The sequence below is a fragment of the Carica papaya genome, chromosome 2, assembly GCF_054855325.1.
Source record: "Carica papaya isolate Zhongbai chromosome 2, ASM5485532v1, whole genome shotgun sequence".
NCBI lineage: Eukaryota > Viridiplantae > Streptophyta > Magnoliopsida > Brassicales > Caricaceae > Carica > Carica papaya.
In genome coordinates, this window is record NC_142310.1 from 34128845 (window position 1) to 34152421 (window position 23577).

Here is a 23577-nt window from a genome sequence, read left to right on the forward strand (position 1 = left end):
TTACAGAATATTCAACGATAGATATAATTTTTTGTGCTTAATAATTATTTTTTAATACGTAATTATTTTAAAAAATTATAATATTTTTTTTATAAAAGTATACAATTTAATAATCTTTTTTATTATTTATATAAAATTATCGATTTTTTGTGTACATCAATTCAATCTTTAAATATCAAAATATGAAAATCGACAGCGAAATAAAAATAAAAAATAGTAATTTTAGGAATTAATAATTTTAAATAAATTCCACATAAATTTAATTATTATAAAAAATAAATAATATGAATTAAATAAAGCTAGATACATTGTATAATTATGGAATTCTAGCTTACTTTATCCTTGTCCAAAAAAAAAATTACTTTATCATTAATTATAATAATTAGTCTAATTCTTTAATATTTGAATGTGAATCTTTTAAAAATTACAAATTTTAAGAATCATAATCTACTAATTAAAAAACCTAATTTGACCATTAATATGATATGATCAACTTGAGCTTTTTGTTTCAAGTTTTCACTTCTTATCACTATAGGGGTGATTCTACATATCCTCGATGAAGTTTTTTTCGCAATCAAAAATTTAATTTTGACCGAATTTTAGTTATTTTTAATTTTATTAAATTCTTAATTTTGTAATTATGTAGCTTATATTTTATCTAAAAAAGTTTTGAAATTACAAAAAATTCTTTGTATCTTTTAAGTCGGACTAAATTAGATGATTTTTTTATTTGACCGGTATATGACAAACAATATTTGAATACAAAATTTTATTTTTTAAAAGAAAAAAATATCAATCGATAATTTTATTTAAAATTTTTAAATAAATATATATATTTTTTGTAATCAGTCAAATTATATTTTATTAAAATAATTGATAACCTTTTTAAAAGAGTAAAAGTTATGATTCAAAATCAACTATCCATTTTATAAAAAAATAATTTTATGATAAAAATAAGTATAGAAAGTAACAACTAGGTATTGAAATATGGCGAATTTGGATGGGTTTTACCAAACTCGAATATAACTTGTCCATATAAATTGCAAATCCAAATCTGCCTCGGGTTTAGAAATTTGATCTCAACTCAATAATTTTATTATATTAAAAATTAAAAATATTTATTAATATAAATATAAATATATTTCTATTAATAAAAAATTTAGATATATATCGGGTCAAGTTTAGACCGATATTAAAAGGTAAAACCTCTATCCATCCCTCTTTTCATGTCTTTCCGGATTTGTTCCAATCGAAATTCGTACTTTAACAAATAAAAATAAATTTGCATTAAATCGAGTTAAAAAAAATCAAATTAAATGAATTCGGATATAAAATATCATCTCTATATGCTAACAGAGGTCACCTCCAACACTTATTCCTTTCAAGGGAAAGAAAGAAAGAACTTTAAGAGGGCATGGATTGAAAACTATGGGCACTGAATCAAACTGGTCTCCCCTAGAAAGGATAAAGGACCCAAATATCTCATAGAAAAAGGACCTCAAAAATTTAGCAATAATTCTTGTTTTTTTCTTAAAACAACATTTTAGAAGTCAAGACAAAAATATCAAAATTAACGGGAGGCCACAAAAGTCACCAAGCACAAAAGATAACCATAAAAAGCGGGAACTATCATGTTCTGCAATCGATCTAAATGTAGGAAAAATGGCTTCAAGTACTGCTTCAACTCTGCCTCTCTCAGAGCTCAAACTTTTGAAATCAAACAAACCCAAGAAGCCCATTTCTCCTTTCGTCTACTCCTGCATTAACAAAAACTTATATTCAGCCAAGTTCTCTGGTTTCAAAGCCAAGCTTCCCCTTTCTTCCGACCCCTTTTTGCACTCTGTTCGCAAACAGAGATCCAATGTGAAGATATTATCTGCTTTTTCTTTATATGAGTTTTTTTTTTTTTGGTGTTTTTGAGTGATGGGGTTTTTTGTTTTTATGAATTTACGGGTTAGATTGGAGATGGAACAATGATCAGGAGAGAATATTCTTCTGGGGAAGAAGCTGGGTCGCTTGTACCTGAAGCAGCAGGTCCTCAAGAGGAATTTTCTTGGTTTTCTGTGGTTTTGCCGTAAGTATGGCTTTTATCTTGTTGCAATGGTTCTTCTGTAATCTTGTTTTGACTAATCGGTAGTTCTATTTTTGTTTAATTTGGTGTATGGTTGTAATTGAAATTTGTGGTTTTTTACGTGTTTGACAAAATGTCCTTAGGCCTTTTCAGGGGTTAGCATCCCTTGACATTGTTGTAAAAGATCAAACCCTCTCTGTAATTTGATTCTAGAAGAGAAGACTGCTTGCAAGTTCCTAGCTAAATCTGCCTAATTATGCTAATGAAGAAAGTTGATCAATTATGAACACTAGTTGAGCATATTTGTGACATATATTTCATTAGGTGGTTAACAAATTTATGGCGCTTCTGTGATTTTAGAGTAACTGAATTTCAGGTTTCTGTTTCCGGCTTTGGGAGGTTTGTTATTCGGGTATGACATTGGTGCTACCTCTGGTGCTACCATCTCATTGCAGGTACATGTTTAGTAAATTTAATTTTTCCTTGTGATTATACAAATTAGATACTTTTGTTTCCTTGATTTGATTCAATAGCATACATACTATGTAATTCTGTTTTCTGATTTGGCAGTCACCTGACCTTAGTGGCACAACATGGTTCAACCTTTCAGCTATTCAGCTTGGTCTTGCGGTATGGTTTCTCTTACCTAGTTTCATAAAAATGGTATTCTATTTGTTTTTCTGATATTAGATTCTTTTACGCACTGTGTTATGTAGGTGAGTGGCTCTCTTTATGGGGCTCTCCTTGGTTCTCTTGTTGTCTTCCCAACTGCAGACATCCTTGGTACATCTTTACTTTATATCTAATCCAGCACTTAAAATTTCTTTTTGTATGTTCCTCATTTGTTGCACTTCCATTTGTAAAGGAAGGAAGCGGGAGCTTATCATTGCTGCAGTGCTTTATTTCTTTGGTGCTGTAGTTACTTCCTATGCTCCTGGTCTTGGGGTTCTGTTAGTAGGAAGGCTACTTTATGGCCTTGGCATTGGCCTGGTGAGCTTTTGAAGATTAATATTACGTTTGGGAAGATGTAACTTTTGTTCAGTTGAATTTTATCATTACTGAAACATTTTTCTGAAATCATGTCATTTGACAGGCAATGCATGGTGCTCCTCTTTATATTGCAGAAACTTGTCCATCTCAGATTCGTGGAACTTTAATATCTCTAAAAGAGTTATTTATAGTTCTCGGAATTTTGGTAAGATTCAAGTGATTTATGCATTGATGCTCTCCCCTTTGTTCAAAAAATGAGTTGAGAGTTGGAATATGCTTTTCCGCAGTTGGGCTATTTTGTCGGAAGCTTTCAGATTGATGCAGTTGGAGGATGGCGTTACATGTATGGGTTTGGTGCTCCACTTGCATTACTCATGGGGTTAGGCGTGTTGAGTCTTCCGGAATCTCCACGCTGGTTACTTCTCAGAGCAATACAAGGTAAAGGATCTTTAAAAGCGAACAAAGAGAAGGCCATTCTTGCAGTGAGCAAACTAAGAGGTAGGCCTCCTGGTGACAAGGTGTCCGAGAAGCAAATAGAAGACACTCTTGTCTCAATGAAATCTGCCTATTCAGATGAGCAGTCTGAAAGAAGTTTCTTGGAGGTGTTTCAGGGGCCAAGCTTGAAAGCCTTCATAATTGGGGGTGGCTTGGTCCTCTTTCAGCAGGTGCATCCTTCTTGTTGCTATTCCAAGGCTATATTTGGAAAAAAATTCAGAAATTTGTGAAATTCATCTACAAATCTATATTTAGTTGAACTATAAGAGGATATGAATTTTATTACGAGATAATAAAAATTGATTTTATATAAATTTCACTTAGATTTGAACTACAGTATTAAAAAAATTCATCAATATCAATATTTTTTAATACAGTGTTCTACCTCATAAAATTTTATGCAAAATCAGTTCTTATTATTCTGGGAAGTATTTTTGCTATTTTTTAGTCAAAATAAGCCTATGTGTTCTTAGTTTCAACAGATTTTTTAGGTTATATGCTGAAAGAAAACCCTAAAGCTTCACAAAAAGGAAAAGATAACGAGAAAATCTAGAAGAAGAATATAAAGACTTCCATGTCACTGGACTGACTCTCTTCCTGATTGTGACAGATAACTGGACAACCAAGTGTTCTGTATTATGCAGGTCCAATTCTTCAGGTAGATAAATAATTAAAGCCAAGCAATTTGTGCCACAAAATGCAAGGAACTAACTTATATTAGGTTGGTTATTGCTATGCATTCTAAATGACGTGACTCAAGAGTGCTGGATTCTCTGCGGCTGCTGATGCCACTCGAGTCTCCGTCCTAATAGGGCTCTTCAAGGTGCCACTCGGAATCTTATCATGAAGATTTTTATATTTTCGAAGAAGGCTTATTCATTTTATGAGAACTTAGTTCTGCTCTTAATTAACTTTTGTTTCTAACTAATGCTCTCGTAGTTAGTGATGACATGGATAGCTGTTATAAAAGTTGATGATCTTGGAAGAAGACCGCTGTTGATTGGAGGTGTCAGTGGAATTGTACGTGCTATACTCTTCTTAGATGTGTTTTACTTTTATCTGTTTATTTTGAAGGTTAGTTTCCTGCATCATAACTTGGTGAAAAAGATTGTAGGAGCTTTACAATTCTGTGTTTGGATCTATAAAATTGCAGGCTTTTTCCTTACTTCTACTGTCTGGTTACTACAAAATTCTTGGCGGATTTCCTCTTGTTGCAGTTGCTGCTCTTCTTTTCTATGTCGGTTCCTATCAGGTTTGTGCTTATTATTGGTGTTGGTTGTTCTGATCTCTCGATGTTTGGCTAGGATAAACAATTGAGAACCTTGCACCAATTATGGATGTGAAAAGATAAACCTCGATACATGCTTCTAATATTTATTTTTCCAAAAAAGAAGGGAAAGGAAGCATAGCACACTAAATTGACATGTTTTCTTTATGAGATCAAGGTTGATTCTCATTGGTCTTTTATTTTTTATTGGTGTCTCCTCTTTAATTGGAGTTCCAGATATCATTTGGACCTATCAGTTGGCTAATGGTATCAGAAATTTTCCCACTTCGTACACGAGGGAAAGGGATTAGTCTTGCAGTTCTTACTAACTTCGGTTCAAATGCTATTGTGACCTTTGCATTCTCACCCTTGAAGGTAATTCATTCACTTCCCGTCTCTCCATTTTTCAATTTTCATGGTTAGTTTTGACATTGCTGAATGATCCTGCCAATAATGTTGCAGGAATTGCTAGGAGCAGATAACCTTTTCCTCCTTTTTGGGGCTATTGCTTTGCTCTCACTCTTGTTTGTAGTCCTCGTTGTACCAGAAACTAAAGGCTTGAGCTTGGAAGAGATTGAATCCAAAATCCTAAAATGAAGGATTTGAAAAAAAGTTCGTCATTGAAACTCAAGCACAATTCCACTACCTTAGACTTTAATCACTACTTTTTAGCCAACTTGTATCTATGCATGGTTCTGAATCTATTTGTGAAGTTACCTTGGGTGTTTTTGTATTGTTCAAGAAACTGTTTTCTTACCAAGCCTTGTGGTTTATGTGGTAGCTACTTGTTAATTTCAACCTTGAGCTCACCTGCTTTGGGTGTTGAAGGTTAATAAGAGTAGAATTGAGGCAACCAGAAGCATGCAAAATTCAAGCAACATTTTCACCAAATTTATGTATAAAAAAAAAAAAATATTCACCCTATTTTATCGGTGATGAAATGTGCTTCAAATAAAATTTTTAAAAATTATATTATATTTTAATTTTTAAATTTGATCACACATTGCGATTATATAATTGTCATATTCATAAAAAAAATATACGATGATTAAAATTAAACACTATTAATAATTTAAGTTTAAAATTTTAAAAAACTAATAATTTAAATTTTAAAAATTATTAGATCAATAATTTTGAAGAATTGAGTGTTACAGATGATATAAAGTTGAGTTTTATATATTTTAATTATGAATATTATGATAATTATATAAAATATTAAAATTTAATATTATACAAGAAAAATTACTCGATTTATAAAAGATATCTAATTTAACAATATTTTTATTCCTATAAAAATTTAATAATTACATCATAAATAAGGACTCAATTTTTTTTTTTTGAGAAAAAAAAAAAAAAAACAAGATAATTCATACTTACTTTTAGTGGTGAAGAATTGAGCTAAAACCCTAACCTCAACTGTCACCCACACCTCCCAAAAGTAGAATAGACACTCCAACTCTTTTGTCACTTAACAAAGCCAATGGTCCTCTCACAGACAGACACGTGGCACTCAGATAAACCCAATTGTGTGGCAGTTGACATTCCATGAAACCAAGCCACAGGTTCTTCACCACTCTCCACGCTCAAATTCTTTCGCTGGCCTCGCTCAGCACCCATCCTCCACTGCTCTCCAGACACCACCCTCGCTTTCCTCTGCTGCTTAAGCCGCCAAAGAACTGTTCGGCCATGGCCGCCACAGTTTCAACCATTGGTCCTGTCAACAGAACACCGGTACTTTTAACTTACCCAACTTTCCCGCCAATTCTTTTCAACGTGTATAAAAATTTTGGTGTTTGTTTCTCGGGAAAATTTTGTGAATCTGCTTCTATCTTTGGAGCTGTTCCTTTCCCTTTTCTTGTTAGTAGTGTTGAATGATATTCATTCGAAGACATTCTTAAATGGGTGTGCATGCTTTTAAGTTTCACAACTGTCGCCTGCTACAACTATTATCTTGTAGTCTACTTGAATCAATTATATATTAGCAAAGAAATCCAAAGGAAAAAAAGTAAAAAGAGAGAAACTTTATGATCAAGGTGGTGGAGTAATCTAGAGAATTCAATCCAGATTCACTGTAATTCTTCCTTTTCTTTTTGCTCCTTGTCTTCTTATATGGGGCCTATTTGAAAGTTTCTCTCTTTCAAGATAAGCAATGATATCTTTATATTGTGAATGATATATACATACACATATATACACGGATACAAAGACCCATTTGGTATTGCTGTTGTACTAAAGCTGAGTGTGTATATATCCGATGCAGTTGAGCTTGAACAGTTCTGGTTCAGGGGGATCAGTCCCGGCCTCAGCCTTCTTTGGGAGCAGCTTGAAGAAGGTGAACTCCAGAGTAACATACCCTAGACTTACATCTGGAAGCTTCAAGATTGTTGCTTCTGAGCCTGAAACTGATGAGGAGAAGCAGACAGACAAAGACAGATGGAAGGGTCTGGCATATGATATCTCTGATGACCAACAGGACATCACCAGAGGAAAGGGAATGGTTGATTCTCTCTTCCAAGCGCCCATGTATTCTGGTACCCACTACGCAGTCATGAGCTCATACGAGTACCTCAGTCAAGGACTTCGCCAGTGAGTGAAAATTTACCAGTTTTCTTTGAGTTCTGAAACTGTTTAATGAAATTTCTGGGTCAATTTTGTACTTAAATTAATGGTACTTTCTTTTTTCAGGTACGATTTCGATAACACCAAGGATGGGTACTACATAGCTCCTGCTTTCATGGACAAGCTTGTGGTTCATATCACCAAGAACTTCATGTCACTCCCTAACATCAAGGTAAGTGACTTAATTTGACACGAAATTAAAACTAAAGTAGGGAGTTAGTGATTAATTTTGATGGTGGTTTCTTGAATTTGCATCAGGTTCCTCTTATTTTGGGTATCTGGGGAGGCAAAGGTCAGGGTAAATCTTTCCAGTGTGAACTTGTCTTTGCCAAGATGGGAATCAAGTAAGTTCATGATCCAGCTTTTTGACACGAGTTTGAATTTAGAATTTGATGAGGTTTTACATCGAAAAAGTAGGAAGTTATGGATATTTATGTATACATTTCTTGGACTGTATGTGACTGGATATATGTTGTCTTGTATGTATACTTATAACATTAATGAAATTTCAGCCCCATCATGATGAGCGCTGGAGAATTGGAAAGTGGAAATGCAGGAGAGCCAGCAAAATTGATCAGACAAAGGTACCGCGAGGCAGCTGACATCATCGCCAAGGGCAAAATGTGCTGCCTCTTCATCAATGATCTTGATGCAGGTGCTGGTAGGCTTGGTGGTACTACTCAATACACTGTCAACAACCAGATGGTCAATGCAACACTCATGAACATTGCTGATAACCCAACAAATGTTCAGCTTCCGGGTATGTACAACAAGCAGGAAAATGCCCGGGTTCCCATTATAGTCACTGGTAACGATTTCTCAACACTGTATGCTCCTCTCATTCGTGATGGGCGTATGGAGAAATTCTACTGGGCTCCCACTCGTGAAGACCGGATTGGTGTTTGCACTGGTATATTCAGGAGTGACAATGTCCCAACAGAAGACATTGTCAAGCTCGTTGACACCTTCCCTGGCCAGTCTATCGGTAAGAATGTCAACTTGCACTTTCAAAAAAATGGTAACTAACATCGCTTGCAGTTCAATTAATTCAAAGATGACCCAAAATCTCAGAACTGAGAAAGAATTATCTGCTATCATTTATAAGAAATTTAAGGGTTTTGCATATAGTACTCCAGTTAGCTACCATATTATATATCTACAATAATGTGATTTATAGTCTGAATGGTTAATCAATTTTGTAGACTTCTTTGGTGCACTAAGGGCTCGAGTTTACGATGATGAGGTGAGGAAGTGGATATCTGGTGTTGGAGTTGAGGGCATTGGCAAGAGGCTTGTCAACTCGAAGGAGGGTCCCCCAACCTTCGAGCAGCCAAAGATGACTATTGAAAAGCTCCTTGAATATGGAAACATGCTTGTCCAGGAGCAAGAGAATGTGAAGAGAGTTCAATTGGCTGACAAGTACTTGAATGAGGCAGCTCTTGGAGATGCAAACGCAGATGCTATGAGGACCGGAAACTTCTATGGTTAGTGTCCCTAAATCCTGCAAAACTCTACTTTTTAGTTTCTCAGAGATGGAAAGCTTCTCTGCTGACACTGTAATTATTGGATTGGATGCAGGCAACGCAGCTCAGCAAGTTAACATACCTGTTCCTGAAGGTTGCACCGATCCACTTGCCGCAAACTTTGACCCAACAGCAAGAAGTGACAATGGAAGTTGCCAGTATTCTTGAACCTAAGTCATTTTCAGCCTTTTATGTACTTGGCTTGTAAGTGAATTCTAAGACTAGAAAGAAATCATGATGTTGCTGCCTTTCTATTAATAAGATTGCTCTTAAATTTTGTTGTAATATAAATTTTTTATCTGCTTTTTCCTCTCCCCCGTATTGACTGACGTCTTTCCAGCTGCCAGTTGCTGAAGTAGATTGTCTGTGACGGTAATTTATGACTCAAGTTTAGAGTTAACATGGATTGAAAATAGCTAGTAAATCTGCTTGTTTTCGCAACTAACTCGCCGGCAATGAACTCATGATTATTATTTCAGAACATAAAGAAGTTAACATGCAGAAAATCATGGGTAAAGAGATTAGTGTTTTGTTCTATAGCCGTATCTTACTAATTTGACAGTATTTGAGATGCTTGAAATCGGTCAAATGCAGCATTGCTTGATTCTTACTTTTGCTCTTAAGTGCTTATATATGTGCGAGGGCACAGTTAGAAGCTCTAAAGGCTTAACATGTGCATGAATAGCGAGTGACTTCTTATCTGTTTAAAGAAATTAACGTGAAAGAAAATGTAATTTTGAAATTATAGGTTTTTCTCTATTAGCAACAAAAATGAATAGTCCTTTTCTTCAGTAATCAATAATTTCATTTTATCGATTGTATATATGTAGCTATTGTAGCACTGATGAAGATTCAGTCCTTTCTGGATTTCAGCAAACAATCACATATATTGACTAATATGCTAAAGAGTTTAAGTAGAATAGGACTATTATCAGTCAAAAAATTCAGTCCTTTTCCAGCACTCAATAATCCACTCAACCAAACTGAGATCTTCTGGCCGCGTTTGTGCCTCTATTGACTTTTTTCGCAAGCTACCTCAAGCATTAAAACTCCAAAAGCAAACATATCCATACTCTTTGTTGCCTTTCCAGTTCTTGTAAGCTCCAATGCTAGATAGCCTGTGGTTCCAGCCAGGTGCATGGTTTACGGATTGGTTTCATAGTTATATAATCTAGCTAGGCCAAAATCTCCTAGCCACCCATTGAGATCTGTGTCTAACAGAACATTGCTAGCTTTTACATTTCTGTGCAGCACAATTTGCTCCCATTCTTCATGGAGGTAGAGAGCTGATGCCACTCCTTGGATGATATGAAATCATTGAGGCCAATCAAGATTTGGTTTCTTGTTCCTGAATAAAAGCTAGTCAAGATATACCAAAAGAAGCTCGTCCTTCCGCCTGCAATACCCTAGAAGCTTCACCAACTTCCTATGCCTTAGCCTTCCCATGCTTATGATCTCAGCTGCAAACTCTTTCATTCCTTGTTTTGAACTGAGGGAGATTCTCGACTGCAATTTCTACACCAGAAGCAGTTTTTCCTCTGTATATTTTTCCGATACCTCTTGCTCCAAGAAGCTCTTTCTCTTGGAAACCTTTTGGTGGCTTTATATAGATTCTTGTAGGTGAATCTTTGATGACCATAGTGTCTTTCCTATTCTTCGTTTATCTCTTCCTTTTTTTTCTTTCTTCACCAGCAGTCATTATCAACAAAGCTACTGCTAAAACAATGAAGCTAGTAACAAATGCATCCGATGGGCAATAGATTAGAAAAATAACGAGAAATTCTCAATATCTGAACCAATATGATTTTTAGAAGTTTGTAAGGAAAATTTTATAATTGATAGAAAATAACTGATTTATTTTATACACATTCTAAAGAACTTTTGAAAGAAAATATAAATGTGTACAATATGGCAGGTTCAAAATCATAGGATGTTGAAATTTTGGCTTTAAATTATGACATAGAAAAACATCAAAGACTTGCAAAGGCTTTGCACATATTACTTGGAGCTCCAGTATGTTCAGGGTTGGGATCTTCATCTTCATCTTCGTAGTCTTCTAATCTTACGCCCCATGAGGGCGTGGCGTTATCTTCGCTGTGCTTTTTTTTTAAAGCTAAGTACATGTCGTAGTTTTGTTGCCTTCTCTTTCACTTTGGTAAGCACTGATTTCTTTTGAGGGTGGCAAGAAGGATCTTCATCCACCTCGTCCTCCCTTCTTAATGTAGGCAACATGGTTAGTGACAAATCTGTTGTTTCTCCTGTTGCACCTAATAAATAACGAGAATCATTAGTTAGAAATAGTTAATCAATTTGATTAAGCTAATTGTTCGAGTATGACTAATGCATTAATTTCTTCACTCTTGGAATATTATTACTTACAAAGATCGAAACTAAACAATTGAGATAAGAAACATAACTTCTTTTCAACTGTTACATTTATGAAAGTTTAATTTGATTTTTCTTTTTCAGTATTATATATAATTCACGAAAAAAAATTGTAATTCAAGTTTAATTCGATTTAAATAAGAAATAAAAACAAAAAATATTAAATTTAAATTGAGACTTGAATTTGGTTTGATTTACCTCGGAGAAGTTGATCGACACTCGGGATGGTAGGAGTTCTGGCATTGTCTCCATGTTTGTTGGTGGGATCAAGTTGAGCCATGGATGGCTCCTCCAGGGAGGGTGTGACCAAAATTACTACTTAATTTCCTCAAGAAAATCTCCCAAAATTTGTCTACCCTTTTTGTATCTCTTTCAGAGCAGAGAGAAATTTAAGGTAAAGCAAGCAAAATTCAAGGATTGATTTCAGAGATTCTTGCACCAAATCAAATGTAAGCCATATGTTAAATATAACAATCTTATTATAATCAAAGGTAATAATAATTTCATTTGCCATGAACAGAAGAAAAAAAAAAGACTTATCTCCTGAAATGCCAATTCGGCTGAGTGTTAATTTTGAACTAAGTAGAGGAATAATTTTAGCCGCAGTGTGATGCTCTTACCGGTCATTGATTTTTTTCTTCCTTCCCATTTTCCTTGAGGCAGAGCTTTTTTAAAAAAATCAATTTCTGCGCATTACAAATAAGTTTATATTAATTTTTTATTTTAAAATTTAAGTCGATAATAATATCTAAAATTTTATCTTAATATAATATATATGTAACACAATATCTTTATTTTCTAATTCAAAAAATAAGTGCTATATGTATATAAATTTTTTAATTATGGCTCAGATCGTGGGCCGAGCTCGGACCATGCATGGGCCTTAATGGGCCCTTTTGGGCTTATTTAGTTTGGTCCAACCCGATTTGTTCAGATGACAGGGTCGGAGCGGGCATGGCAGTTGGCACTGAAGTCGGCCGGCCAGATTGTACATCTACAACAGATTATTAAGGAAAAAATTTATCTCTCGCTGAATCTGAATCTGAATCGGCCGACGTATCCTGGCTCCGTATTTCTTCGTTGCCGACGCCGTTACTCCGGGCGAGCTATCAAGACTCCAGCAGCTAACTTCTTGGTAAAATCTCATTTATCTACTTTTTCTTTGGATAAACAAAGATTTTTCTCTTTCTCCGTAATTGACAGATAGAGGTTCTTTAAGCCTAGAAATTCGCTGTTGAAATAAAAGTCTCTGTCTGGAGTTTGGAATTGGGAATTTATATGTATGTCCTTTTAGGTTTTACGGAGTTAGTCATTTTCTTTGTAATTTTTATTCGTTGTATTTGGGGCATATGAGCATTAATTTACTGTATGTTTATACGCCAAATTTATAAGCAGGAAGTGAATCTTCCTTCTGCAAATATATAATTCTGAACGGTTGGAGCATACAAAACGCGTTCTGCTTCTGCTTTTTCTTGTCAAAAAATTGCAGATTGTGCCTAAAAGTTTATACCTTGCAATAAACTTCCTTTTTTTTTTCTCTAAATTATCACAGGCTATTGTTGCATCATTATATCACAATCATCTGCAATTTAAACAGAATAATGGTAAAGATTCATCCCTTCGGTCAACTCTGTAAACATAATTCTTCTTTATACATACAAATTTCTGGAGATGCAAAAAAGAAAAAAGAAACAGGTTACTGGTGATAAAATTGTAGCTAAACAAAAATCTATATGTCATAAATTTTTCTTTCTAGATTATTTATGTGTGTTAGTAGACCTTATCCAACTGCATTATTTCCATTTCCAGAAAGCATATTTCTTCATTAGCAGTCAGTTTCTTGTTTCAATTAGCTTGGAGTTTTCTTACGCAATTCTTTGTCTCCATCAACAGCTCCAACTGCCCCCCCCCAAAAAAAATAAATTGGGAGATCAATCAATAGAACGAACCTTGTTAAGATGTGATCCGTTTTAGAAGGAACAAACTTTGGCTTGGTTTGATCAAGACTTAAATTGAGAATGGCCTGGCCCAAACTTCATTTTTCCGACTACTTTTCAAGCCTAAATTACTGTCCCTTAATTTTTCAAGTAAATATTTTTCAGTGGGGGGTGAATTACACTTTTAGAAGCAATTATCAATCCCATTCTAAGCAATTCACTGTGGCTAGAATATCAAACATATGCCCATACTTGTCAATGTCAGTAAAACTTGGAATATTGGTAGAAATTTATATATTACTTGAGGGTCAGGTCACGGCTGTCTGCATAGCAGTAGAGGTTTCGACTCAGCAGTTCCAACCATAGAAATTGTAGCCTCTTTAATCTTTCCACCACACCACCATATCCAGGACTTCTGGCCTGTGGTATCACCTAACAGAACTCTTCATCTTTCCCTGGCTCAACTTTCTGTATTATACACTCCTTAACCGAACGTCTGAAGTACCTTTATTCCATTTTTACACCCAAGAATTAACTTATTAGTTTCTGGAGGAGCAGAAATCATCTGTAAAAGATTGCTTTATATTAAGAGCTGGAGCAGAATGCTTGTCGAGGAGAAGTATAGCTGACAGATTCTTGGCTTCTGAAAGCTGGCTTTCAGGCTTCTCCAGCTGGCTGAGCTGGGACTGCGAGGCCGGGAATCTTTTAAGTGATTGCATGTGTTATTTGAGATACTTTGACATACGTCAATACCAGCTTCTTGGTAACTGTCTCGTCACTTCTTCCTAGGACAAGGCTTCTTCTCTCTGTCTTTCTCTTTTCTCCTTGTATGCTCTCTCTTTTCCTCTTCAAGCACACATCTGTCAGGGATGGGCAAGACATGGTTTTTGGAGATTACAGGCATGCTCTTGGTTGCTGCCTTGCATTTTTCCTTCGCACTTCAGGTGCCACCTCTACACTTCAGGTGCCATCTCTAATTCAACACTGAAACATAAAATAAAAGCACCCAGTTGGTTAGGAATTCATGCAAAAAATAAAAGCTGATAGCCTTAAGAGGTTTAGCTTTTTAGAATGGAAACGTTATTCTCTTTCTGTTGATATGTCTTTCTATCATTTTGACTTCATATGAATTTAGAAGCTTGGATCTCTTTTATGTACCACAAGAGTCTCTTCAAAAGAGAGCTAGGATAATTTTTTTTTTGAAATATGAATTGTGTCGAATATTGATAAGGCACCGGAGAGGTGCCGCCCATTTACAGGATTTACAAGTCTAAAAAGAGAACTAGGATAATCTCTGCAGGACAGAAATAAATCCCAATCTGGAGATTTGAAGCAGGGACGAGGAATTTGTTGTCCTTGGATTCAGGACTGAGAATGTAATCGCTGTTCTAAATCCATCTTGCTGCCATTACTATTGTATCCACATATATATTTTTTGTGGAAAGATGGTGGAAAACTTTTGCATATTTTTTTCATCCACTTAATTAATCATTCAAACAAGTTACATGTATGGTAAAGTTTATTTCTATAAGTTTTGGTTATAAATATGCAAAAAGCGTGCATTAACAATTATTGCATTGATGTTTATTCTAATTGTATATATTATATTCAAAATATATATGATTTGAGATATCGGAGTAAACTGAATACGTGTTTAAATATTATAAGTTTTTTTCTCTTTCCGTTTTTCTTGCAATGCAGAATAACTAGAAAACTTTGCCAAACACAACAACCTCCGGTTTTGCTGTCAACTGCCAAATCTGGAAAGGAAAGGAGACAAAGAACAAGTTAAGAGATGGTGAGGGGGCTGCAAAAATGGCAAAATCTATCTGCCATTGGCCTGAAAGTCCGCAAGGATGTTGTTTTTAACCTATGTCTCTTACATAATGGACCGGACACCATAGAGGAGCTACTGGATAGACACGTTATCAAAAAAGAGAAATCATTGGATGATGAAGAGGAAGAATTGCTGATTCAGCGCCGATTAACCAGCACTCGACGAGAGGCATTGAGTCTTTATCGAGACATTATTCGGGCTAGCCGGTTCTTCATGTGGACTGATACTCGGGGCATATTGTGGAGAGACATCTTGAGAGAGAATGCGAGGAAGGAGTTTGAGGATGCACGATTTGAGACAGATCCAGAAATCATTACCCGGTTGCTCATTGGTGGGCGTGATGCAGTACAATCAGCTCTCGAGAATCTCGCCGAAAAGCAGAGGCAACAGATTGAGAAGCAACGAAGTGGTGGGGACCAACTGTAGTGCAATCCATAAATCAAGGTAATTATGGTCCTCATCTGAAAATTGACTTACATTTGTTTTTATTTTTATTTTTATTTAAAAATAATAATAATTGAAGAAAGCATTAGCCTCTTTTAAATCATATATAGTAGGATAAACTTAGATTGAAGGAAGGGGTTTCATTTGCAGAATTGAATTGGTAAAAGTACATTTCCATATATTCATATTGTATTAATTTGCCATTCTCTTTCAGGTTTAAAGAGAAGTAGCTCAAGCAGTACTTGTGGAAACTAATAGTGGTTTTTATCATAACACACCTATCATTGTGAAACCATGTAGTACAAAATTTGGGACAACAGTAACTTCTCTAATGAGGCAAAGTTGAAGTCTGAACATTGTTAGATAGTTTTTGGCTAGATCCTCCATAAACTCGGCTGGGTGCTATTAATTTAATTGATAAGATCAAGAGGAAAAGGAGTTGGAAGCGATGGATGCTGTTATCCCACATCCTGACTTGCTTTTCCTATTTTAAATCGCGCAATGCTCAAAACATACTTGTATTGGTAAAGCTCAACACTTTCCCTCGAAGGATTTGTAAACATCCATGCAAATATGAGTATTGTCGTCAGTTATTTTTGTTGCCTAAACCAAAAGATAAATCGGTTTGATAAGTTAACGTATGTAGCCTCTGGTTGTGAAATAATAGTACAAAACTTTCACATGATCATTTCAACTACTTAATTTAATGAAACATTTGTTAATTTTTAATGTAATTAAATTTTTAGATGTTTTATTATGAATTCTATTCAAAATTTCAGGTGATGGAATATGGTTCTGAATTTTTTTTTCTTCCACCAACTGTTTTCCTTTCCTTTTCCTCATATACCATATATTTTCCAGATACTACTCCCGAAGGATATGTAAGGTAGTTTACCTTTTGTCTATTTTTGTTGTAGAATTCTCTTCAAGGTATTCTCATGGGATTTTCTATATTCACTCGGGAGATGTCTTTTTTGTATCTATGTGATAGTTAATCAGTTTGACATTGGAACTGTGACTAATACTAAAGCTCCAACACTAGTGTACATATGTTTTTTTTTTTTAAAATAAACACTAATGTACATGTGTAAATCGCATTCTTAAGAGAAACATATGGAAGCTGAACTGTAGGATTCTTCTCTGAATAAACACTGATGAACGTGGCACACTGATGGACCAGTCATTCCTGAACGCAGCCAATCCAGCATATCTGACATTGCATATTCTAGGATTCAGTATAATGCAGAATTCAAGCTACTGCTAAAGCAGACAAGACGGGCCGTGTTTTGTCGAATGCAGAGCATGTTTGTAGAACCTACTTTTCCCTCTTCACCCTAATCAGCTATCATTCTTGAGCGTCAAAGAAAAGATCAGTCATTGAAGGTTCAAAATTTTGATCTACTGGTTAGAAAGACGGTTTAAGATCAATGATATTCATTTTGCAGAGGCAGGACTGACTGACTGACCAGTCACTTCCATAACCAAAAAAGCAGAACTCGTTCAATATTTTATTAACTCAGATCCAACTATAACCGGGCTGCTTTTTCAATCCTCTATCAATCATCAGCTTCTGTACTCCAGCTGCTTCATCCCAATCACCCTCAGTTGTGAGCAATTTTGATAACAGTACATAGGTTGCAGGATCTTCCGGCCATCTATCAAGAAGCTTTGGTGCATTGCGGGTGGCAATATCTTTATTTCCATGAACTCGACAAGCACTTAGCAGGGCTTTGTAGACTGAAGGTCCCGGCTCTATCTTCATACTATTAACAAAGGCCTCTGCCTCACGAAGGCAACCTGCTCGACCAAGCAGATCGACAATAGCAGCATAATGCTCCATTTGTGGTTCAAACAGTGCATCCTTTCTCATCAAATCAAAATACTCGAGTCCTTTTTCCAGCAAGCCACCATGGCTACAAGCAGTTAACACAGCTAAGAATGTGGTGCCATCAGGTTTTACCTTTGTCCTTCTCATTTGCTCCATAAACTCTACAGCCTCCCTTGCATACCCATGAAGAGCACATGCTGACAGCAGTGAGTTCCAAGACACCACATCATGTTTTGTGATAGATGAGAACACTACCTTTGCATCATCAATAACACCACATCTTGCATACACTGAAACAAGTCCATTTTGCACGAATATGTTGGAAGCATCACCAGTTTTCACAACAAGGGCATGCACTTGCTTCCCTTCAACAAGAGCTGAAATCATTCCTATTGCTCCCAGTACACTTGTGAAGGTGAAGAAGTCCATATCAATACCAGTTTGCCTCATTTCACAGAAGCATCTGAGAGTTTCTTCACCCTCTCCTAAATTGACGAAACCCGCAATAACTGCATTATATGAGATCTGGTCATGGCATCTAATACCCGAGCATACTTTCTGAAAATCCTCCAAACTTTTGCTGCACTTGGAGTAGACTGAAACAAGAGATACTGCAATATACGCATTAGATTCTAGTCCTTCCTGAATTATGTGACACTGAACTTGCTTGCAATGATCCAAATCTTCTGGACTAGAACACGAACTCAACAAACTGTTATATGTTACATAGTTGGATTTGAGTCCCAAGCGCAACATCTCTCTTACCAAAATCATTGCCTCCTCAGCATGCCCATTCTGTGCATACCCACTAACCATGGAGGTATAGGTAATAACATTCTTGTTACGAATTTGATGGAAAACCCGCCTCGAATCCTCAATATTACAACACTTAGAGTACATATCAACCAAAGCAGTGCCAACAACAACATTATAACCAAACCCAGCTTTCCAGCTTAGACCATGAACCTGTTCCCCAAGCTCCCCTGCTTCTAACTGAGAGCAACCAACCAGAGCAGCCGAAATGCTGAACGGAGTTGGCGCAACACCCGCTCTCAACATTTCACCAAACAATTCAATCGCATCTTCTGCGGAATTAACATTCAAGTATCCAGAAATCAACGAGTTCCAAGTAACTACGTTTCTGTTGGGCATTCCATCGAACAGTTTCTGGGCACTTGAGATCGCGCCACATTTTCCATACAGATTCAGGAGAGCACTGTGTATATAGACATTTGTGCAGAAACCCATCTTGATAACGGTCGAGTGAAGTTGAATACCCACATCAAAATCAACCGACTTTGCACAGAAAGATATGATTTTGTTGAGCAAGTAAGGTTTGAACCCATCGCGCTGAAACTGAACAAGACTCCACAAATCAATTGGATTTGATGGTGGGTTCTCAGAGCGAGCGAAGAAATCAAAACATTCATGGTGGGTGCTTGTTGAGAAAGAGCAGGAAGGGAGCTGAAATTTGACGAATCGTAGCCTAGGAACAGGGCAACTCAAACTCATTGTACCTCCATCTTCTCCTTTGCTTCGGTAAGTAACAGTTCGTAAGTACTGTTTAAGTTTGTTTTTTATTATATTAGTAGGAAATCATAGAAAAATAAAATAAAGTTGGTTTTTGGGGACAACTAATTTTATATAAAATTGACTTAAATATTTATGAATTAAATTCATGGAGAATGCAAGTAATTATAATAAAGAAAAAGATGAAAACAATTAAAAGATTATTTAAATTATCTATCCAATAATGTTTTTGTATTTATTAAATTGGAGTTATTAATTATTGAAATTATGTATTCAATAATTAAAATATAATTATTAATTTTCAAACAATAGTAATAATTAAATATCAATAAGTGAATATCTTTTTCCGTTGAAACGGGTCAATTGACACCCGAAAACCCACCCAAACCCGAACAGTGGCTGGAGCTTGGCGTCCTTCACTGGTTCCTATCATTGAAGATCTCGCCCAATCTCCATCAGTTCTTAAACCCCAGTAAACATATCTGTTACAGAAACCCTCTTTCCCTCTCTCCTTTCTCTTATCCCAAACAGGCCAATGTCCTCCATCACCTCCTCCGGGCAGCTTCTCCCCACCACTGCAAACCTATCCTCATCTTGGCCCTCCAGAAGCAAGCTCTCCTCCTCACGCGCCGGTTCCATAAGATGTAGCAGTCTCTCCCCCCAAAACCCTAACCCCGTACCACCGCCCTCCCAAAACAATTCTCTCCACCTCCTCAAATCTATCTCCAAACCCCTCGCCATTGTCACCGCGTCATCTGCTGCCTCGCTTTTCCTCATTCTAGGAGGTATCAACAACGACAATAATGGTAATTTCTTAGGCGGTGGGGGTGGAGGTGGTGGTGGTGGTGGTAATGGTGGAGACGGTGGAAATGAGTTCTGGAGGAAGCTTTTTTCTCCGGCGGCGGCCGTGGCGGACGAGAACCAATCGCAGGAGTGGGATTCACACGGCCTGCCGGCAAACATCGTGGTCCAGCTGAACAAGCTTAGTGGGTTTAAGAAGTATAAACTTTCGGAGATTCTCTTCTTCGATAGGCGAAGGTGGACGACGGTGGGAACCGAGGATTCCTTTTTCGAGATGGTTTCTCTTCGTCCCGGCGGCGTTTATACCAAGACCCAGTTGCAGAAAGAGCTCGAAACTCTTGCCACATGCGGGATGTTCGAGAAGGTGGATATGGAAGGAAAGACGAACCCGGATGGGACACTGAACGTCACCATTTCCTTCACGGAGAGTACGTGGCAATCTGCGGACAAGTTCAGGTGCATCAATGTCGGCTTGATGCCGCAATCCAAGCCAATAGAGATGGATCCGGACATGACCGATAAGGAGAAGCTGGAATACTACAGGAGCCAGGAGAAGGATTACAAGAGGAGAATTGAGCGAGCCAGGCCGTGCCTGCTTCCCGTGGCGATCCACAGGGAGGTGCTGCAGTTGCTGGGTGACCAAGGAAAGGTGAGCGCGAGACTGTTGCAGAAGATACGTGACCGTGTCCAAAAATGGTACCACGATGAAGGGTATGCCTGCGCTCAAGTTGTGAACTTTGGGAATTTGAACACGAAAGAGGTGGTTTGTGAGGTTGTAGAAGGGGATATTACTCAGTTGGTGATACAGTTTCAGGATAAGCTTGGAAATGTGGTTGAGGGTAACACCCAGCTCCCAGTTGTGAGGAGGGAATTGCCCAAACAGGTAGGAATTGTAACTGTATTTCGCAGCTTTTTTTTGGTTTTATGTGAAGCTAAGATCTATTTATAATTTAAATCGCTTCCTTTGGAAATTATCCTTTAATCTAGTCTACGAACCTGTAAAATGCTTCATTTTAGATTCAATTCCTAGATAGATTATTTGGCTGGTCTGTCATAGAGGTCATATATTTCATAGTGGTCACGGAACAACTAATGCTTTCATTAATCTGCAAAAGCTAATGTAACCGCTGCTATATCAGAATACTTGAGTTTAATTCAAGAGTTTATCATAGGACTCACACTTAAAAAATGCAATTGAAGACCAAGTTATAGACTAGTGAGTGGTTGAGAACATCATTATATCTATTTCGCGAGGGTTTATGTTGATGCAAATGTTTGGCAGGCACACTTATTATCAATGCAGATGTTTAATACTGTATTTCCATTTGTCTCTGAAGTGCTTGTTTATGTGGTGAACCTCTGACTTGTTTTACAGCTTCGACCGGGTCATGTTTTTAACATAGAAGCAGGGAAACAAGCTCTCAGGAACATAAACTCTTTAGCTTTGTTCTCAAATATTGAAGTCAACCCACGTCCTGATGAGAAGAATGAAGGAGGGATCATTGTTGAGATTAAGCTTAAAGAACTGGAGCAAAAGTCAGCTGAAGTTAGTACAGAGTGGAGCATTGTTCCAGGGCGTGGAGGAGGCCCTACATTGGTATATATGCACATTGAATTAATCAATCTACACTTTCTGAGGATATTAGAGGAGATGCATCACTTTAGTATCAAACTTTTGATTGACTGTTCTCTTCTTCCTAATTATGTGTTATTGTTGTCCAGGCTTCAATTCAACCTGGTGGGACTGTTTCTTTTGAACATAGGAATCTTCAAGGGCTAAATAGGTCTATTCTTGGTTCAGTCACCACCAGCAACTTCTTTAACCCTCAGGTAGGTTACCTGCTCATACATATTAAGCTTTGGTGTCTAATTCTGGACATGATTCATTATTGTCAGTGATAAATGTGAAAGTTTGTACCATGAGATGTCTGTGGCAATCTTGTCTGCAGGATGATCTTGCATTTAAGCTGGAGTATGTGCATCCATATCTTGATGGTGTGTACAATCCACGTAATCGTACCTTTCGTGCGAGCTGCTTTAACAGCCGAAAACTAAGTCCAGTCTTCACTGGTGGACCAGGAGTCGATGAAGTCCCCCCTATTTGGGTTGACCGAGCTGGGGTCAAAGCTAATATTACAGAGGTAAATTGCAGTGACATTTTTTTTTGGATTAGTAGCATAAGGAAGCTTTTGGATTTTCTGAATGATGGAAATTTATGGTTGGTGTGCATTTTCAGAATTTCACCCGGCAAAGTAAATTTACTTATGGACTTGTCATGGAAGAGATAACAACCCGTGATGAAAGCAGTCATATATCTGCAAATGGTCAAAGAATGTTGCCAAGTGGTGGAATTAGTGCAGATGGACCTCCAACAACCCTCAGTGGCACTGGCATTGATCGAATGGCATTTTTACAGGCAAATATAACCCGTGATAACACCAAGTTTGTAAATGGAGCTATAGTTGGTGAGAGGAATGTTTTCCAGGTTAGTGCATCTTCTTATACTTTCATATTGTCAATTACTTTTTTATTAAAGAAAAGTGCTTTTGTTGCCACTTACTAGAATATTTCTGGTCAAAGAATTTTAGTAACTAATTCTACTGATTTCTGTTTCTTAATTTAAAAAGAAAAAAAAAAGTTGATTGCAGTTCAAAAATCTGGAACTTGTCAGATCCTTTGTATTTGAGAAGTTGATTATTCTGTTTTTCCTCCGAAGAGCTATGATCTTTATTGTGAAACCTTCTTTGAGATGTTTAGTTCTCATCATTGCATATCAACACGAAAACTTCAGGTGGATCAAGGCCTTGGAGTTGGAAGCAAGTTTCCATTCTTTAACCGACATCAGTTAACATTGACGCGATTTATCCAACTGAAGCAAGTGGAAGAAGGTGCCGGTAAACCTCCACCACCTGTTTTAGTCGTTCATGGTCACTATGGAGGTTGTGTGGGAGACCTCCCAAGTTATGATGCCTTTACACTTGGAGGCCCATATTCTGTGAGGGGCTACAACATGGGTGAGTTGGGGGCAGCGAGAAACATTCTCGAGGTAAGAATTATTAGGAGGCATTTCCTCTCTGACTTGCTCTTTGATTTGTTGTTTATGCTGTGCTTCATTTGGTAATTTATGGAGACTCACTTATATCTCTGATGATTTAAAGACAATACAAGTACTAAGCATCAAGAGATTGGAATATAATTGTGCTTAAAATTTATAACAATTTGGAAAATGAACTATATTTGATTCACTAATCGAATTGTTGATTGCAGCTTGGAGCTGAAATTAGGATTCCTGTGAAAAATACACATGTTTATGCATTTGTAGAGCATGGCAATGATCTAGGAAGTTCAAAGGATGTTAAGGGCAATCCAACAGAGGTATATAGGCGAATGGGTCATGGCTCATCATACGGTGCTGGGGTCAAACTTGGTCTAGTAAGAGCTGAGTATGCTGTTGATCACAACACTGGCACTGGTGCATTGTTCTTCCGCTTTGGAGAGAGATTTTGAGATACTATTTTTGCCAAAGAATTTTGGTCATTAGCCTTGCTGGAGGGAATTATTAGTGCTGGTCATTGGCCAATAGCATCCGGGAGATTGCTGCTAGGACTGTTCTTGGTCTTCCAAATCCTTGAGGTGCTTAGTGTTAGTTGTAAGATTCATTGAAATAGTTTTTCTTTTTCGTTTCCCCCTCTTAAATAATGTCATATCTATTCATGCTTCTATAGTAATTTCTGGTTGTGTAAGAAGTACAATGGATTTTAATCGGCGAATTTGTGTATTTGCTAGTGAAGAGAAAAATTGAAGGTGTCAACCGAAACCAAGATTTGCATTTTTGTCATTGCCGTATATT

The 23577-nt window shown here is 36.8% G+C and overlaps 6 protein-coding genes across 8 annotated transcripts; 4 read left to right on the plus strand and 2 right to left on the minus strand.

The window, feature by feature from the left end:
* Positions 1 to 1561: 1561 nt before the first annotated feature.
* Positions 1562 to 5676, plus strand: LOC110812214 (Major facilitator superfamily protein). The gene is made up of 14 exons (XM_022038928.2): positions 1562 to 1863; positions 1959 to 2074; positions 2448 to 2526; positions 2642 to 2701; positions 2788 to 2854; positions 2937 to 3061; positions 3165 to 3266; positions 3349 to 3726; positions 4167 to 4214; positions 4317 to 4379; positions 4496 to 4576; positions 4710 to 4808; positions 5061 to 5198; positions 5286 to 5676. Exons 1-14 carry the CDS (start codon positions 1663 to 1665, stop codon positions 5418 to 5420), a joined length of 1692 nt encoding a protein of 563 aa, XP_021894620.1. The 5' UTR covers positions 1562 to 1662; the 3' UTR covers positions 5421 to 5676.
* A 718-nt stretch (positions 5677 to 6394) lies between these two features.
* Positions 6395 to 9269, plus strand: LOC110812203 (ribulose bisphosphate carboxylase/oxygenase activase, chloroplastic). 2 transcript variants are annotated; one of them, XM_022038912.2, is made up of 7 exons: positions 6395 to 6554; positions 7084 to 7409; positions 7509 to 7614; positions 7701 to 7786; positions 7955 to 8427; positions 8645 to 8926; positions 9021 to 9269. In XM_022038912.2, the coding sequence occupies exons 1-7, from the start codon at positions 6510 to 6512 to the stop codon at positions 9131 to 9133; spliced, it is 1431 nt and encodes a 476-aa protein (XP_021894604.1). In that variant the 5' UTR covers positions 6395 to 6509; the 3' UTR covers positions 9134 to 9269. The 2 variants fall into 2 exon arrangements, with proteins under 2 accessions (XP_021894604.1, XP_088070413.1); XM_088214287.1 differs by lacking the exon at positions 9021 to 9269 and having other exon boundaries at positions 8645 to 8931.
* Positions 9270 to 9767: 498 nt separating this feature from the next.
* On the minus strand, positions 9768 to 11088 carry LOC110812102 (Protein kinase superfamily protein). The gene is given in 5 exon segments (XM_088212289.1): positions 9768 to 9991; positions 9994 to 10469; positions 10471 to 10559; positions 10561 to 10591; positions 10961 to 11088. Coding segments are annotated over 5 exon segments (819 nt in total). The 3' UTR covers positions 9768 to 9896.
* Positions 11089 to 12306: 1218 nt separating this feature from the next.
* EMB1793 (LYR family of Fe/S cluster biogenesis protein) lies at positions 12307 to 16297 on the plus strand. Of its 2 annotated transcripts, XM_022038847.2 has the most exons (4): positions 12307 to 12485; positions 12903 to 12954; positions 14989 to 15568; positions 15783 to 16297. In XM_022038847.2, the coding sequence occupies exon 3, from the start codon at positions 15083 to 15085 to the stop codon at positions 15548 to 15550; it is 468 nt and encodes a 155-aa protein (XP_021894539.1). In that variant the 5' UTR covers positions 12307 to 12485; positions 12903 to 12954; positions 14989 to 15082; the 3' UTR covers positions 15551 to 15568; positions 15783 to 16297. The 2 variants fall into 2 exon arrangements, with proteins under 2 accessions (XP_021894539.1, XP_021894538.1); XM_022038846.2 differs by lacking the exon at positions 12903 to 12954 and having other exon boundaries at positions 12308 to 12485.
* Positions 16298 to 16567: 270 nt separating this feature from the next.
* Positions 16568 to 19270, minus strand: LOC110812155 (pentatricopeptide repeat-containing protein At1g11290, chloroplastic-like). Its single transcript, XM_022038845.2, has one exon. The coding sequence runs from the start codon at positions 18906 to 18908 to the stop codon at positions 17085 to 17087; it is 1824 nt and encodes a 607-aa protein (XP_021894537.1). The 5' UTR covers positions 18909 to 19270; the 3' UTR covers positions 16568 to 17084.
* Positions 19271 to 19361: 91 nt separating this feature from the next.
* TOC75-III (translocon at the outer envelope membrane of chloroplasts 75-III) lies at positions 19362 to 23565 on the plus strand. The gene is made up of 7 exons (XM_022038844.2): positions 19362 to 20610; positions 21103 to 21324; positions 21450 to 21557; positions 21677 to 21868; positions 21964 to 22212; positions 22519 to 22773; positions 22995 to 23565. The coding sequence occupies exons 1-7, from the start codon at positions 19462 to 19464 to the stop codon at positions 23232 to 23234; spliced, it is 2415 nt and encodes an 804-aa protein (XP_021894536.1). The 5' UTR covers positions 19362 to 19461; the 3' UTR covers positions 23235 to 23565.
* The last annotated feature ends 12 nt before the right edge of the window (positions 23566 to 23577 follow it).

Coding starts and splice junctions, on each gene's coding strand:
- LOC110812155 (XM_022038845.2), bottom strand. CDS start 18,908: ATGAGTTTGAGTTGCCCTGTTCCTAGGCTACGATTCGTCAAATTTCAG.
- EMB1793 (XM_022038847.2), top strand. CDS start 15,083: ATGGTGAGGGGGCTGCAAAAATGGCAAAATCTATCTGCCATTGGCCTG.
- LOC110812214 (XM_022038928.2), top strand. CDS start 1,663: ATGGCTTCAAGTACTGCTTCAACTCTGCCTCTCTCAGAGCTCAAACTT. Junction 3,062..3,164: donor ATGGCCTTGGCATTGGCCTG/GTGAGCTTTTGA, acceptor GTCATTTGACAG/GCAATGCATGGTGCTCCTCT. Junction 3,267..3,348: donor TTATAGTTCTCGGAATTTTG/GTAAGATTCAAG, acceptor GCTTTTCCGCAG/TTGGGCTATTTTGTCGGAAG.
- LOC110812203 (XM_022038912.2), top strand. CDS start 6,510: ATGGCCGCCACAGTTTCAACCATTGGTCCTGTCAACAGAACACCG. Junction 7,615..7,700: donor TGTCACTCCCTAACATCAAG/GTAAGTGACTTA, acceptor AATTTGCATCAG/GTTCCTCTTATTTTGGGTAT. Junction 8,428..8,644: donor CTTCCCTGGCCAGTCTATCG/GTAAGAATGTCA, acceptor TCAATTTTGTAG/ACTTCTTTGGTGCACTAAGG.
- TOC75-III (XM_022038844.2), top strand. CDS start 19,462: ATGTCCTCCATCACCTCCTCCGGGCAGCTTCTCCCCACCACTGCAAAC. Junction 22,213..22,518: donor GTGAGAGGAATGTTTTCCAG/GTTAGTGCATCT, acceptor CGAAAACTTCAG/GTGGATCAAGGCCTTGGAGT. Junction 22,774..22,994: donor CAGCGAGAAACATTCTCGAG/GTAAGAATTATT, acceptor TGTTGATTGCAG/CTTGGAGCTGAAATTAGGAT.